The following is a 17,050-nucleotide window of genomic DNA, read 5'->3' on the forward strand; positions in this document are numbered from 1 at the left end:
AAATTTTTTAAAAAAACACTTTTTTTTTTTTTAAATACACAAATAAAAAAAAGTTGAAATGAGCACATATAAATCCTTTACTGTTCTATGAATGATGCACAAAAAAAACATTTAACAAGAAAGTTAACATAAAGGCTATTTTCTAATTACCAAATCAATTCTACAAATAAGACACTGAAGCAATGCAATTCAAACAAAAACAAAAAAATCTGTTTCCTATCTACCAAGGCTGCCTCAGCAAAAACGAATACTTCCGCCTAGATATTCTTCAAGCTGTTAAATAAACTCATCACCAGTGAAAACACCTCTAATGAATCACTCAGCTTCTGCCAAGTCACATCTCTAAACTCCTGGCGAAGTGGTGAGCACATTTAAGCCCAAACACACTGACAGTGGAGAAAGTCATTTGACAGCGATGCAAATGAAAGGGCCAGAAAAACCTCTCACTCCCCCACCGGCTGGCAGGCATTAAGGAGCATGCGGAGTGTGACAGTGGCCTCCTTCAGGGTCTTTCTGAATTATTAAAGCCTCTGTGTGGTTCTGTCAGGTCTCTGACATCTAAAGGTGAAGCCACAGCTGCCTGACATGTGCATTGATGTGATAATCGAAGAGCACAGAGCTGTTCCCCTGTGCTGCCCGTGCCCTTGCTGGTGCACAGAGAGGATGCTTGAGGAAGCAGAATATGTGGACAGAAGAAAAAAGAAAAGAAAAGAAAAGAAAAGAAAGAGAAAGAGTGCTGACTCACTTCCTGTCCGTATGGTCCAGGCCGCTCAGCTTGACCCCTTCGATGGCCTCATTGCGCTGACCACAAGTGTTCCCGTAGCTGTCATATCCAAACACCAGCCTTGATGCGCCTCCCGTCACTATGGTGTACCCACAGATAGCACCCTATGACAAGCAAACTCACAGTCAGCATTCATCAAGGACAAGTACGAATCAGTGAAAGAATCAAAATCAAGCTGGCCGACATAAAACAAATCTTATTGTTTGTAGACGTGCACAACCAACAAACAGGGCCTCTCTCAATATTCACCCACAGTATTCTCTGGGTATCATAATTGTTTTTTTAAAAATACAGAGCAATTTTGATATAGACATAGTCTTTGTCTTCTAACCTATTACATGACACAGCAGTATTGTGAAAGCGCTTAATTTTTATGCATTTATGCATTAAACCATTGCTGTCACAAAGTAAGGCTACTGGAGATAAGCATCCAGTGAGCAGTGGAATATATTTAAACCAAATGAGATGCTCTTTCTATGATTTATGAGGTGGTAAACAGGCTGGGGTAAATGCCTCTCCAGGTCACATATAAAAAAAGATCCTTTCAAACAACTTGCACAGCAGTAACCATTCTGCAGAGAGAGATGATGCTCTAAAGTGATTAATAAATAATGACTACATACTTACACACAAATTCGGGGTAACAATATATCACTCATGATGATATAATGGTACAAAGATCTAACATGGTCTTTTCTTGATTGCAACTCTACAGTTCCTACATGCGGATTAACATGTTCATTTCAAACAATTCGTAATGTTGCATATACAGTAGCCCCATAAAGTATTTGGACACGTTAACCATTTAGCACTCCCTCTTACTGATCGTAGAGTCTTTGTTAGGAGAAAGCCTGGAGAGGAAATCCAGCAAGACTGTACTAAGAGTACTGTAAAGCACAGAGAAGGAAACGTCAATGTCTTGGGCTGCTTTTTTTTTTTTTTACAGGGGTGTCAATAAGCTTATGTTAACTGATGGAATCATGTGTGCAAAAATTTAATACATTTTAAGTATGGTGCAAATGTCCAAATACTTTCTGGGACACCTGTGTAGTTGACATTACATGCTAAAATGCTGTTATCATAAACACAATACAAACTTGTGACTAGAGTGACAGCTGTCAATACTGGCCAGACCAGAGACACTCAAGCCACTGCATGTTCAGCTTACCATTCCCACGCAGAAGAGCGTGAAGAGCAGAAACCATGGCAAATCCGTACAGCTTCGGTCCTCCAGGGGTTTCCATTCTCGTTTTGCCCTCTAAAAGGCAGAAATGCAATGTCATCCGAGTCAGGTGTCCTCACATTACTTACTGGCTTACACAAAAGCAGCCTACTGCTTACTTCAACGTCTGTCCAAGTGACAGTTAGCCTGAACTGGCATAATGAATTCACACTAACTCAAAACAATAAGAGGCGTCGTTAGCTGTCTACAGTCAGACAGTGTGCATTCATGAAACACGGCATGTTTTGATGCGGTTTAGTTGGACATGCACCTTCTTTGTAGTGAAGCTAACATGAACTGAACACGTATGCCTTATCCGTATGGAGGAGGGATCCCAGCGCAAATCCCCGCAGCCTCAACATGCTTAGCCCGGCTTTATGGACAGCTAGCTGGGTGCACATTTCGCGCAGCAGTGCGCCTCGAAAACAAAATACACAGCAACCCCGAGATACAACCAAGCCTAAGGAGACCATAACCCACGAGGCTGAAGTTGTGTTTCTATTCGCCAGCTTCTTTTTCGAATATTCCCGTTCCACCTTAAATGGTGCAGCGGTTACATTCTGGCGCTTCAGACGTTATAATAACTGCTGCACCATTTAAGGTGGAACAGGAAAATTCGAAAAAGAAGCTGGCGAATAAGAAGCTGACTTAAGCTTCGTAGGAAACCGTGAGCTTCAAACGGTATGCATCGACATGCGAAGACGGATGGAGGGAGGTGGGGTATAAACAACAGGATTACACGTTTTACAGAAACACATCCGTAAATAGTAAAGACCTCGGCCGCGAACGCGGAGGATAAAGCGACAAAAGCAACCTTTTTGTTTGCAGAGCTCGTCAGGCGGGCCGTCGCGGGTGGTGGAGGAGGACGCGGGTCTCTTACCTCCGCGCTGCCGCAGCATCCCATTGCAGGCGAGAGGTTTAGATCCGCAAAGAACTAACGGCTACACCAGGGGAGAAAAACAATAACGTTAACGCCAACTTGCAGGGAGTTGACGGTGTTTGTTGTTGTTGTTTGGTTTTTCTTCCACCCTGCATGAACACTACGACGACAGATCCATCAGACCACGGGCGCTAACGGACTCCCCCGTGATCGCGACATGCTAACTAACGGCTCTCCTCGCTCCGGGGGGAAGAGGGATTACTACTTTAGGGTTTTATGGCGCTGCACTTCCTGGAGGATCCTGGAGAAGCAGGTGTAGCCGGAAAAGGAACAGGCGGGCCTCATCGTCCACTCACACGGCGAGCTGGAATGGTGGGACGTTGGCGGAGGCCGCCAAGTTTGAAATACCGTTAAGGTTCGCGGCCGAACCTGGGCTAGCTGCTAAACTCGGTACACTGACATTTCCTTGTTTGAAACTGATACTGGCCGTGTCTGTTTCAGTTAAACAGTACACATTGGTTTGGTATCAGTTCGTTTTTTTTTTCAGAGTTCGGTTCGCTAGCTCTTTTTCAGTTGTAGTTTCAGAAGAGAGCCACTTCAATGCAGTCATCGCGGAGTGGGCGTGGCGAAAAACTACATCGCCCATGATACATTGCTCATTCACTGAAGCTTGCGCTGTTTTTTATCCTATTACTCTGCGATTAACCTGCAGTTGAGGCAACTAAAAGGATTCAAGAGCCTTTTAATTAGTGCCAATTTTTTCATGGTATTAAAAAACGAAACTAAAAAAACGCCCAAAACGAAAAAGCTAAAATACAGTACGTTAGAAATAAAAAATGCACTCGGTTTAGCAGCAGAATCCGTACATGAATCCACCTTCTTCATCATCATCATCATCATCACTAGCTAGCTCAATCCCTCCCCATCCGGAGGTTCGCACGGTACCTTATGAGGCGCGCACTGACTTCTTTTGTTATTGTCTAAGAAAAGCAAAAAACTAAAGGCAGCCTACATATTAATAAATAAGTAATAACTGATGACAGTCTGTTTTTACCAAGCAGCTTGTCCGTACTCCTGCCTTACATCTAGTTCAACATTCAGTATTGTCAGCTTGTCCACCTGCCTTACATCTAGTTGCATCTTACATCTGGTTAAGGAGCCTCCATGGCTGAAGACTTCTAACACATGGACTGAAAGAAGACTAGCTGACAGTAGCTAATAAACTACTCGAATCTCTCCCCACAACCACAACAGCTCCAGCTCTTCATCTTCAGCAGCAGCTGTGGTGGTTCCACTGCTCCGATGTTCTGTTTTTAACCTCTCACCAATTTTTCTTTGTACCACTGGTTTGCAACTTATCTGTATTTCCGTGAATCATCAAAGTAGTTAATCCACCTTTCTCCACCTTGTCCTCGGCTGAAAGGAGCTTGATGTTGACCTTCTCTTCTCGCTCATCTTCTGCACTGTGCAGCATTACGTGGGGACTACAGCAACAGCATGGAGCTGCCAAGCTGCGATACAGAAGGGAGTCATTGTTCTATTGTTCGCTGTTGTACCAGGGAGAGAGAGAGCATCAGTCAGAAAGGGGGAGCGAGAGAGAGAGAGAGAGACAGAGAGAGACAGACAGGGGCAGAGACTATGTGTGTGGGAGAGAGATTGAGGGGGGGTTGTTTATAGGCGCATGAATAGATCCCACCTAATTTACTCTACTGTAAACAGCTGTAAGAAAACAAGTCTGGCGTCAGATGGGAAGTGTCAGTTACCTCTTTGTCCACTAGAGGGCAGTCATGGGCAACAGATGAACCAGTTCTTGCGATGGTGTTATAAATCTGAATCCAGTAGACTCTAGCAATCTTCAATTTATCAGCTTCACTTACCAAATAGGTGCACGTTGTAGTTCTACAATTACAGACTGTAGTCCATCTGTTTCTATGCTTATTTTGTTACCCTGTTCTTCAATGGTCAGGGCCACCTCAGAGCAGGTATTGTTTGTGTAGCAGCACTGTAGTGACACTGACATGGTGGTGGTGTGTTAGTGTGTTTTGTGCAAGTTGATCAGACACAGCAGTGCTGCTGGAGTTTTTGAATACCTCAGTGTAACTGCTGGACTGAGAACAGTCCACTGACCTGTGGGCAGCGTCCTGTGACCACTGATAAAGGACTACATTTACATTTATGTAAAAATAAAGTTGTGCAACAAAAGATGACGTACTGTCTTTGACAAGGTGAACCAACAAGGTAGGGGTGTCAAATAGAGTGGACAGTAAGTAAGAGCAGCATTGCTGTGTCTGATGCACTTACACCAGCACACAGTACACAGTTACATATCACTTATTCTTAGTAGATCATTTTTTCTCCTTAATTCGCTCTGAATCAAATCAAATTTATTTGTATAGCGCTTTTTACAACGGTTGTTGTCACAAAGCAGCTTCACAGAATTCCAGAAAAGACAAAGTTTTAACAAGAATGTAAAAAATCCTCAGGTGGGCAAGCCAGAGGTGACGGTGGCAAGGAAAAACTCCCTCAGAGCTGAGGAAGAAACCTTGGGAGGAACCAGGCTCACTGGGGGGGACCCGTCTTCCTCTGGTCAAACTACCAACAATGATTATTCTACTATATTAATAGCAGTAGTATTAGTAGTAGTAACAGCTCGGAGTATATGAAAACATCAGGGTAGGGTGGGCCAATGTAGGTGGCGGTAGCTGGGGCGTGGGCAGCTGGTCTGAAGTGGGTAGCAGGAGGGCTCGACAGTCAGTCGTCCTTCAGTGAAATGTTTTTCAGACTGGATTAATGAGAAAAGTATTATTATAGAGAAGTTTAGCAAGTCAAGATTGGTCACAGAGGTGATGGGAAAAACCTGACATCTCATTTAATAAAGATTATATACCTCATTAAAAATATTAAAAATTTGCAACAATTAGAAGAAATTTAGGGAAATTCTGAAAATTTGGTGAATTTCTCCTTCAAAATTCCTGTCCTGTCTGTAAACACTGTATGCAAGCAGACAAACACTTCTAATGCCACCATAGTGTAGCTGCCCTCTGAGTTCTGTTGTCATTTTCCACCTCATGATTTAACGTGCTACTGTTAGGGGTTAGTGTTAGTTTCCCCTTTTTGCTGATCTGAGACCAGCATCCCAGCCTTTTATATAATAATATTGGGTTTGTGTAGGGAGGCCTGTCTCCACACCTGCATGAAATGACAACCTCCACTGTATAATCTAAGGTCAGAGATTAATTTATTGGCTCGCTGCCCATTTCTTGATTTTTGTGTTTTTAACTCTGCAGGTTTATTTCCAGCACATTTCTACTCAGCCTTTTTTCTAAGCAGCTTAAGAAAACCAGGTGAAAGTTTGAAATGTTTTTGAAACTGTGTGCCCAGTGAGAAAAGGTTTAAAGAAATTGCTGACCAGGCATTAAACACGAGACTGCATTTCCTCATAAACACAGACACAAACCAAGGCTAAATATATATTACACCACATGCTTCTGTAGTTTAAGGATGCACTCTCTGTAGAGGAGCTGTTTACCTTATTCTTAAGCACAATAACATCCCTCCTTAGATCTCATGACCTGAACTTTTACCCCTAATCTAGTGACTCACTGTGCTCACATAACACTTTTTAAAGTCTGCAGTCTTTCTGTTTAACTATGTAAGATCAAGTCTTGCATTCCTCTATAGACTGTGCATCTGTCAAGGCCTGAGAGCATTAAAGGCCAGATCCTCCAGAGAAGAGAGTTTGATTACCTCCAGAATATATTTATTACACCTAAGAATAATAGTTCTTTGGCTTTTATGTCTCTGTGAGGTCTTGTGCACACAAAGGACACTATGTTGATTGAACATAACCAGTGACACTGTTCAGTTTTGTTTCTGGACTAAGTTAAAAGTTTTTATTTGTAATGACGAATCAGAAACTGCTCATTTAGAATCTAATTTACATATCATTTGTATTACTGTTTTGATCAAGTCGAACTTTGAATCCCCAGATTTTTCAAAACTTCTGCAAAATTAAGTGAATGATATGTAAACAATGTAATTTGATGTGAAAATGCTCCATTCAAGAGGAGCTTACCAAGTCAGAACTGTTCACAGCGGTTCAAATAGGAACCAGAAATCTGAAGGTTTTATTGCCTCTAAAGGCTGCCTCATTCATAATGCAATGGGTGCTGAAGTGGGAAGTGCTGTCACCTCACAGCAAGAAGGGCCTGGGTTCCCGGCCGGAACATGCAGTCAGGCCAATTGGACACACTAAGTTGCCCCTAGTTGTGAATGTATATGTCGGTCTCTCTGCCCTGCGATGGACTGGTAACCTGCCCAGGGTGTTTCCTGCCTTCCAACCAATGACCGCTGGGATGGGCTGATAGCAAATATAATGTCTGTATTTGTACTGTAGACATTACAACCCCTTGTTACTATCATCACTACTGTAAAGAAAATCTGACTCAGTATGTTTTGCTACAATTGACCATTTCACATCAAAACAATCAGAATTATATAATGAATTATGCAGAAATTCAGATTTAAATTATGTTAAATTGACTATTCAGCTCCCGAGTGGTGCAACCATCTAAGCGTTGGCCCTATCATCAGGAGATCGAGAGTTCGATCCCTTGTGATGTTACAGCCATCCGTAGCCGGGAGTACAAGAGAGCACAATTGGCTTCACTCTCTCTGGGTGGGTAGGATGGCCCCCCTTCTCCCCCCATCACTCAACACAATGCTTGTCAGTGCAGGCGTCTGTTAGCTGACGTAACAGATCTGGCTGTTGGTGCTTTCCTCCAAGTGCATTCAGCTTTCCTGTGACGTTGCGTGAGCGGCAGTTCAAAAAAGAAGCGGTGGTTGGTCTCGGAGAAAGCCTGTGCAAGCCTTCACCCTCCTAGCATTGGTAGTATTGCATGATTGAGTGAGTCCTAAGTAGCGGGTGGAATTGGAAACAACTAAATTGGGGAGAAAATCAGGTAAAAATGTAAAAAAAAGAAAGAAATTGACTATTGCTTCTGTTTTAGTCTATTTTAGTAATGCTGGGTTGTTTTATGCAGTTAATAACTGGGAAGGGGGCCTCAGCGGCAAAGGTTTGAGTACATCTATGGCAAAATATAAAACATGTCATTGAGTATGTCTTCATTGTAAGTGCATGAATTTCCCAAGTAAAGCTTGCTCTGAAAATGTGCTAAAAGCTGTCTTTTTCTAAACATGGCTCTGTGAAAGAGCTTCCTGGATGCTGTGGGTACAGTATACTGTTCCTCAGGACACGCTCAGCTCAGGCATACAGAATGGCCCACTTTCTCTGGATACATGACACAACATGTTTATTCCTACACAGATTTCAAGAGCCTTACCAATATTGCAATCTTTTTAAAAAAGTAAAACTCAGGTCCATGCTGCATTACATACAGCTTATTTTATAGGGTAACCATCAGTTCCATGTCCATCAAAGCATAAAATAAAACAAATATCTTAAGAGCACTCTTATTAGAGGCAATGATTAACTTGTGTTATTGAACTAAAACATTACATCATACCCCCACACCAACATGATTAAGCCCTTACTCTCTAGGTTTATTATTCAGCTTATATTAAAGAATATTATGTATGTTTATTTACTATAGCTGCTATGAATTATTCAGCAATAACTATGAAGCTAATATGAAGATTATGTAGTTATGGGGGATGGGTAGAAGTCTGGACATATTCATGGAATCTTGGAGTTAAAAAGATTCAAATTTTATATCATGTAATGTCTGTTAGCAACAGACCAGTTTAGCAACAGGTCTTTTTCAGCACAATTGCATAGTTAGAAATCCAAAATTAGTCTTCAACACAGAATGCTCTCCTCAACACAAGCAGTGAAAGATCCAACCAAAGCCAAGATAGCCAAGAAAAAGCACTAGAGTATGAAATGAAAGGATCAATAATATTGAACGTCCACCTCAGCCATAACAAAGGCTACATAAGTAACAGCACATAATGAAATACTGACATTTCAACCATGCTGAAAAGCTACATCCTGTTTAGAGTGGCCAGGCTACTGCCTGGGTATTACGATCACAGATTTAGCCACAGCAAACACAACATTGCTAAATCTCTCCCGGTGGAGTTTACTGGAATCAACACCACGGCAGCTTGAACATCCAGAGTCCACTTCATGTTAAGCTGTTCTCTGTATCCCGCTATTTCCTCATTCTGTGGTCTTTCTCATCATTAATAATGTGAGATTATGTGTCATGCCTTCCTCCCCAGATGGAAGAGACTCGTCAACATCTGGACAGGAGCAAAAGCAGTGCACTGGGCTGTGACATCATCACATAACCTCTTCCCTACATCAGCAGGCACAGGTTACCTGAGGTCAGCTGCAGGCTGTGTGGCTGTACTAGATGTCATTAAAACTCTCATTATAGCACCTATGCCATCTATGCAATACAGATTTATGGCATGGTGACATATTGCATGCTGATATAATACAGGCTGAAGCAGACCTGTGTTGTCATCCAGCCTGACAAGTTTGGTGTGGCTTTTAGGGATCTATGATTTACACTGAAATTCTAGTCTTATCCTTTAGGAGTCCTAGTACATCAAGACACCCAGTAAAATAAAGTATAAGAGCTAAAGACCTGTTGAATTCAGCTGTGAGTACATTTGACACCCAAAGATGAGGGGTTGTTTTTTTTTGTCTGGTCAAAGACTATTTCACACCACTTTCACAGTTCTCATGTTACACAATAGTTCTCATTGAATGCTTCCAAGAGAATAGCAAGAGAGAAAAACATGGAATGTGACATGCTCCAAAACCGTGTTTGTTCAGTCATGGCTAACGATTGTGCTGTGGCTCTGCCCAATGATATTGCTCTTGTGTTCAAATGAAAACAAATATGCTTAATATCAACAGGCAATGAAAAAATAACCACTGTTTGGGACACAGAGTGAAAGCAGGTCAGCGTAGATGACCTTTGGCCGTTCTAACATTATCTTGTCACTTGGCTTGGCGCTTGGGCTTCACGACTGCACTTCCCATCAGCATAAAGCAACAAAACATCCTGATTCTATCATACTCCTGTCCAAAATTGAAGTGCAGCGTGTTTTACCATCTTCCACTGAAATTTACAGTGTTCATCTTCTAAATGTCTGGGTGGATAACAGTTAGACATAAAGCATGAATGTTGACTATTCCTTTGTTGTTTAGGCTCCGCCACAAGGCCTTTGTGATATCATCCATCATCATTCTCATCAATCATCATCATAATCATTATCCTGGGATCTTCGTGGGACTTTGATCATCAACACTAGTTCTGAGGAATTCAATGAAGCACCAGCGCTCATGGAAAAATGGGCCACCAAGGGGGTGGGGGTAGGGGGCTAGCTGAGGGTACTGATTGGAAAGACCTCCACAAAGACCACTCAAATTCAGAAAGAAACCCTGTACAGTAAAACATAGTTTCAGAAATTAAAACTGTAATGATCAGAGTTAGTCTACTAATTCAGGCTGTCATCAGAAGAAAAAAACACAAAGCTAAAGCATTTTGTTGTTCACTGGGGTTATTCCATCCCCAGATGTTGGCCCGTTTTAGTACCCCAGGAGCTCATGGAGGAGGTGTTTTGGCGCTGCATGTGTTAGCCTTGTAAAAAGCCTAAGCGCACACCTACCGCCTCGTGTCCGACAGTAACCCCGGCTCCGTTAGCGGATGCGCGCAGCTCTCCTATAAAGCCTTCAGGGAACCGAGCAGATGCTCTTTTTCAATGAGAGACGCTCACGTTCTCTAACTGGTCCGGGTCTAAGTGACTGAGGGGGGGAGTTTAAACCGAGTTTACACGGAATACGGCGAATGCTCAAGACCAATTTATCAGGTGTATCCGTGGAAAACAGGTAACAGCGCGTGCGCCCCCACTTCTTTTTCTTTCTCGTACGGTGTCGCGAGTCACTGCCTGTCTGAAGCGGCTGTAACTTATTTTCTCCAGAGAAGTCGAGCTGTTGGAGACTGAGCTAAAGAGCCCTGTGAGAGTTTACACTGAAATGTGTCAGTACGCTGTAAAACGAGAAGTGTAGCTTTTCATCGCCTCGTTCGCTTTGTTTCGAGAAAAACGGGCCAGTTTTATGGAGTTAGCTGGCGTGTAGCGTTGCTGTCAGAGAAAGCTTCTGAGAGAAAACACACGAGCTTCTTTTCGACTAGCAGCTCATCTGCCATTCACTTTTAGTAGAAGATTTTGGAAAAACGAGCTTTTACTAGCTACCTCAGTCAGGTCTTAGCACTCAAGATTGATCCACTGTGCTATACAGTTTTAAAATGTAACCTGGAGCTACCAGTATCTTATAAGTTAATAGCCTATATAGGCTACTGAAAACGCCAGTGAGAGGTATTCACAGTAGGTTGAGAAGCATGTGGGTAGGTTTGGTCTGTGTTGACTTTTGTATACACTTAAAAAAGATGGTTCTTCAGTAAAGGGGATGGTTCTGTTTGGGTCTATGAGTTCTATATAGAACCATTTCATGCTTCTTTGCATGGTGAGATGGTTCTGACTGGTGAAGAATGTGCAGACGGTTCCTCTGTTGTTATAGTGTCAAGCTTGTAACCCATAGATGAAACCTTGTTGCTACATAGAACAACTTTCAAAACGGTTCTGTATACAAACATTCTCCATCATTTCACCATTAGAAGAACCATTTAAGCGTGAAATTGTTTTACATTGAACTCATGGGTCTGAATAGAACCGCTGCCTAAATGGAGCTCTGTTTAAGTGTTTACATGTATGTGGTACAGATTACAGAAATGTGGGGAGGTTCTGGAAATTAGAGGCATGTTGCCTGTCACTGTTATGAAGAGAGAGGCATATCAGAGATCAGTGCGAGATACACCGATATCTGGTCGCGCTGTACTGGAGCCTGGTTCTGTTTTCTTCATTCAGCTTCTTCAGAGCATAACAGAGGTACATCGTTCTGACAGTGAGACAGTAAAGTAAAACCAGGAAAAGTCTTTCGTTAACGATGAAAGATTGTGAAATAATGGAAGAGACATTGCTGAAAGCTCTGAGGTAGTCGGAGCTCACTAACACTACGATTGATTGCAAATGAAGAACATAGTTGCCACAGTAAATTTACAGAATACTACTAATCTGGCTGTCATCAATATTTATTATGATTCATTTAAGTTGGAAAATGTTGGAAAATGTTTAGTTTTCACAAGATGGATTTAGTATTAGATATTAGAGAACATCTAGTAACATGGCAGAAATATAAGACCATGATACTTAAAGCCACTTTCTCGATACACAAAATGTCATCATTTTGCCCACCCCTAATGTTAGGTCATATGGAGCATGCATGTTGTTATGCCCTGAAATAAAAAGCTATTCTTTATTCCAATTTTCAACTAAATACTTTTTCATTTAATTAGCTTATGTATGATATAATTTATTAGTCTTGGTCCTTCAGTTTCATTCTGATAAACATAATTGTTGCCAGAAATCTTGGGAAGGCATGGATTTCATGCACTCATTTGAGCAATGATGGATTTAGCTAAAGATCACACACACTCTCAGCCCAGATGAATGGTTCCATTAGCATAGAACAGTAGCACAGATTTGCTTACAGACTCCCGGTGAAGCACTTTGATCAAAAACAGCCATTGCTGAAGCAGCTACCTGGAGCTGTGAAATTCCTTTCAGAATTATTCCCTAACAACAGTGAAGTCCTTTGTTAACAGGAATTCTGGGAAGGCATGGGTGGGTGTACCTATAATGGGATGGGGCAGGACAGGACAGGACAGGACAGGAGGACAGGGAAAACGTGAGCAGGTTTTCAGATATGCTGTAGCACTTTGTCCTGGACTTTTGAGCTGCTCTGTTGGTTGCACTTGGATGTCTTCTTTTACTCAGCCTGCTCTCTCACCGTGTCTCATTGCAGTCCAGACAGCTGCAGAGAGCAGCGTGAGGAGGACCTGAGTGAAGATGTCTATCTCCACTCAGCTGGGCCTGCTACTGTGGAAGAATTTCACCTACAGAAGACGACAAACGGTAACTATACTGGCATTATTTCTCTTTTTCCCACGTTATTCACTCACTAGACTGCAGGGTACAGAACAAACGGATCATAAACTAGACACTCAGACAAACTTGACATTTGTTCATTGTAGAGGATCTCTTTATACTAGTATAGACCACTCTTATGACTGCATTTGTATTGTGGTCTCTAGTGTCATTGTCGATTCAATTCATCTACTGTGAAAAGTTGTTTTGCCAGCTTGACAGGGGGCACTAAAAGTCCCTCACATTTTATAATACAAGCAGAATCTTGCTGACTCAGGAGTTATCAGTCATTATTTGTAAGGAGTTCAGCCAGCATGGGTCACTCATCAGCAGGGCTCCAGGAATGGCCACTGCAGGATATATAAGGGCAGGTGTCCATGACAATGCTCTGTCCTCCAGTAATCTGCAGGGTTAGCCAGAGGGTATTTCAGTTCAAGAAGAATCAGATTCTGACACATAGCATTTTTTCTTTTACAAGTTTGTTGCCATTACTTTAGACGTTAGACACATTATCTTTTAGACACTTAGCGCATCTTGCCTAGGTGTGTACTTATTATTTATGGTTGATTCCAATTTCTTTACAGAACGATTTTTTAGGCAAATATTGAAACACTTTTTCAGCTCAGACTCTCTGGGCTAAAGACCACATAAAACACACTAGCACATTTGCAGTCCTTTTAACCAAGTCACAATATAAACAACATTATTATCGCTTTAATGGGCTAATCGGGCATCTTAAATTTGTGAGAGAAAATTTAGTTGCCTGTTTTATAATATGAATCAATTGAAGAGCCACATTAAATGTAAGAGGCTATGAAAAACACTGAGTTTATATAATTATGCCACAAATTTTTGATAGAAGTGTAGAAGCTGTATTCACATACCACATGAGTGCATTTACACTACATTACACTATGAATGTGTGGAGCAAAAACACAGCTGATTCTGATCTGGTCGATGGCCAGCACTGAACATAAACAGACCTTTCTAGACATCTCTGCTCAGCCGTTACTCTGCATATGCATTCTCTATATCTGGAAATGGAGTATTGATGTATGACTGATGAGCTTGCCATGTATTAATAATGAGTAGTATTAAAAAAAGCTGGCCAATCAGAAAATGGCAGTGGACCAGCATTAGAGTGCTGCAGACGCTTTGTCTGTGGCAGTGAAGAGGTGTGCCTCTTTAAGATCTATTAGCATGATTCAAGCACTCATCTTTAAGGGGGGGTGGCTGGGGGTCTTCACTTAAACGGAAATGCTGACTTTTTTCCTCCTCTCTTTTCTCTCCTCACTTGTTTGCATTGCACAGTTCCAGCTGCTGATTGAGATAGTCTGGCCTCTTTTCATCTTCTTCATCCTGATTGCTGTGAGATTGAACTACCCCCCATATGAACAGCATGAATGTAAGTGAACACTTTGCTACAGACGTACAGTCAGATATTAGGTATAAATGAAAATATTAGACATTGTTCTTCAAACTTTTGGCTAGTATGTTAGATTATTTATCCAGAGTGGGTATCCATTTTCTGTTTTCTCCCTGAATTCCTGAGGTGACAACGGAAAACAAAATGGCTCCCATATGTTGCGGGCAAAAAAAAAAAAAAAACCTCTGTAAACACATTGACAAGCTGTCTAATTACTGCTTTGTCCTGCGGAACCGTTCTGCAGTTAAAAAGATGGCAAATTACATAATAGTGAAAGATAAGGAGAAAAATGCACATTTGACAGGAATTCTTTGGCCACCGCTGCTTTTATGGTGTGCACTTATTGAGCATATTATCATCACATTATCAGAGATAACAAGGTGTATTTTACATAGTAGCACTTTCTCTCGATCAGAGATGAGGATAGGGCTGGTGTTATCAAGGACAAGATGTACCCACTGGAATATGTTAGTGCACATTGGGTAAAATGACAGTTGCTCTGCCATATCATATTGCCTACTCCAGGTGTAATTGCAGGTGACAGAGGAGGAAGATATATAAGAGGGTAAACTGTAATATTGACATTGCAATGTGTATGGCTGTTAATTCTGAAGATTGTTAGGATACATAATACATTCTACTCTATATGCACTAAAAAGTTCAGATTCACTGCTGGCCTCTCCTTAAAAAGGAATAAATGTCAGAAATAATGGCTTAGCTTTTTAATATTAGAGCCAGTAAATTTAAGAGGTGTTAACAGCAGTTGTAATATCAGCGAAGATCGTTTTATTGGAGCTTGCATTTTTATGGGACCTTATTGAACTTCTAACCTTCATGTCAAAGTTCTTTATATGAATGTTGTTCAGGACTACTGAGACACAATTGGCACGTTATTTATGGAACAGGCGTAATGACTTATGAAATAGCACATACTCAATGACCTGAACTGTGGAATTTGCATTATTACTGACTTTTGGGTATAAATAAATCTAATAGTGGATGTTCTTGTAGCAGTTATAGAAGATTATGCTGAATAGCTGTCAGCTGCTTTGTCGTGCCCCTGTCAGTGCCATTCACTTCATTTTTAAGCCCCAGAACACACAATGAAACACCTGCAGTACAATGTTTTTAATTTTCTGCAATAGTATATTTTACAAAAATGTTATTTGTAAAATGTTTGACTTAAAGCAGATGCAACAATGTGGCTATTTCTGTCATTTAATCTGTTGTTTTCAATTAACCACATGATGTCTTAACGCTGTTACTTTATAAAATATATTTATGTGATATGTAAGGGGGCCAATCTAATAAAGCCTCAAACTTGCATGTTTTATTTGTTAACACTGAGAAACCCAGTAAATAATAAGAGCACACTGATCTGATCTGTGCTCTGAATGAGCTCACACACTTAGAAAAATTCAGCACATCCAACAATAAAGTAAGCCTTGTGCATCATTTATACAGTGATAGAGAGCATAATAATACGCGGAAAACTCAGGTTCTGCATGCTTATACTTTTTACTGTGGCCAGTGTGGACATGCATATGCCATAACTAAGTTTAAGGGGGCATCGCCATGTCATTTCTTGAAATGACCATATATGTATAGCCTGGACTGAAACATCATATCCCACACTCAGCACTCAAAAACAAAAACAACAGTGTATGCCCATTTATTAGCAGGTTTTATTATCTAATAGTGAGTGATTATACTAGGATCGAGATTGCTGAGGGAGCTCAAGGTTTAATGAATTAAAGAAGGTTGTGTTTTATGATGACTTGCAAAAACATCACAGGTTAAAATCACTAATCTCATCTATAATTACAAAGATGTTAGCATCTTCACAAGCAAATCTAATCCTGCACTGAAATAGTTTCACTCAGGCCCCTTGTAGCCATCACCTCATAACTAGACAGCAAACTATCAAACTAACAAAATCTATATGTGCCTTGAAATAATGATTCCACTGAGATCAGTTTCAGTTCTTTGATGTCTTGTTGTGTCAGACACGCCAGAGTAAAAGATGTCATATTGAAGGAGGAAGCATTTTATGTGTTGTATTTCAGTTCTCCATAAGGCCCGGGTCTGGGTGATGAGAGCAGAATAGTTTTCCTGTGAATCATGTAGCATGTGAGTCCTAGCATGTTGCAACTGCTCTGAGGAACGATTCGTTAGACAAGTTTCCCTTTGCAGGGCGACCCATTACATAGCAAAAATCAATTTGAGAACTATAATAAACAAACAATCTAAACTGTCCACAATTCAGATTAAAAATATTAACGTTTAAGTTAATGTTTATTGTAAAGAGGTTAGTTGACGAGGTATATTTGGTTGTTTAAATTGATTGAATGCATACATTGCATTCATGGCTAATCGGATTTCTCTCTACCTCTTCAGGTATTATCTTATCTCATGCTGTGCTTAGTGCTGGGCCAGTTGGCAGTCTTAAGGTTGACTGATAGCAGACCTACTTTTTTGACTTGTCACACAAATGAGTGTTATTCTGGGGGGGTCAGTCTTAGGCCAAAGGTCCAGCATTGTGCTTAGGCAATCACTCTCCCTTCGATAAGGTCACTCTATAGAGCTGGCTTCCTCTGCAAGAAGATTCAAAGATGCTGATGTTTGCTAGCTTCTGTCCTGGCTCATAGATAATATGATCACAGGGTGCACGGATACTATCTGAACCAAGTGTACTAGCTTAGAAACAACAAAAATCTC

The 17,050-nt window shown here is 41.2% G+C and overlaps 2 protein-coding genes across 9 annotated transcripts in view; one reads left to right on the top strand and one right to left on the bottom strand.

Annotated features, from left to right (window-relative positions):
• Nucleotides 1-4,430, bottom strand: part of slc44a1b (solute carrier family 44 member 1b) — a 30,018-nt gene extending 25,588 nt beyond the window's left edge. For 3 of the 7 annotated variants that reach the window (XR_005130948.1, XR_001859039.2, XM_017722532.2), the window contains exons 1-3: nucleotides 2,821-3,551; nucleotides 1,953-2,042; nucleotides 746-888 (exon numbers count right to left, since the gene is read on the bottom strand). Coding sequence is in view for 5 of the 7 variants with exons in the window: in XM_017722532.2 (XP_017578021.1) it covers nucleotides 746-888; nucleotides 1,953-2,042; nucleotides 2,821-2,910 (323 nt within the window). In the remaining 2 variants the exon portion in view is untranslated. Of the gene's footprint in view, nucleotides 1-745; nucleotides 889-1,952; nucleotides 2,043-2,820; nucleotides 3,553-4,281 lie in introns of those variants that run through there. The other 4 variants (XM_017722533.2, XM_037542663.1, XM_017722536.2 and 1 more) reach the window with 4 other exon arrangements.
• Nucleotides 4,431-10,598: 6,168 nt separating this feature from the next.
• Nucleotides 10,599-17,050, top strand: part of abca1b (ATP-binding cassette, sub-family A (ABC1), member 1B) — a 43,140-nt gene continuing 36,688 nt past the window's right edge. For both annotated transcript variants that reach the window (XM_017722523.2, XM_017722526.2), the window contains exons 1-3: nucleotides 10,599-10,750; nucleotides 12,785-12,894; nucleotides 14,218-14,311. In XM_017722523.2, coding sequence (XP_017578012.1) covers nucleotides 12,829-12,894; nucleotides 14,218-14,311 — 160 coding nt within the window. In that variant the 5' untranslated portion in view covers nucleotides 10,599-10,750; nucleotides 12,785-12,828. The remainder of the gene's footprint in view (nucleotides 10,751-12,784; nucleotides 12,895-14,217; nucleotides 14,312-17,050) is intronic.

The sequence above is a fragment of the Pygocentrus nattereri genome, chromosome 11 (genome assembly GCF_015220715.1).
Source record: "Pygocentrus nattereri isolate fPygNat1 chromosome 11, fPygNat1.pri, whole genome shotgun sequence".
Classification (NCBI taxonomy): Eukaryota; Metazoa; Chordata; class Actinopteri; order Characiformes; family Serrasalmidae; genus Pygocentrus; species Pygocentrus nattereri.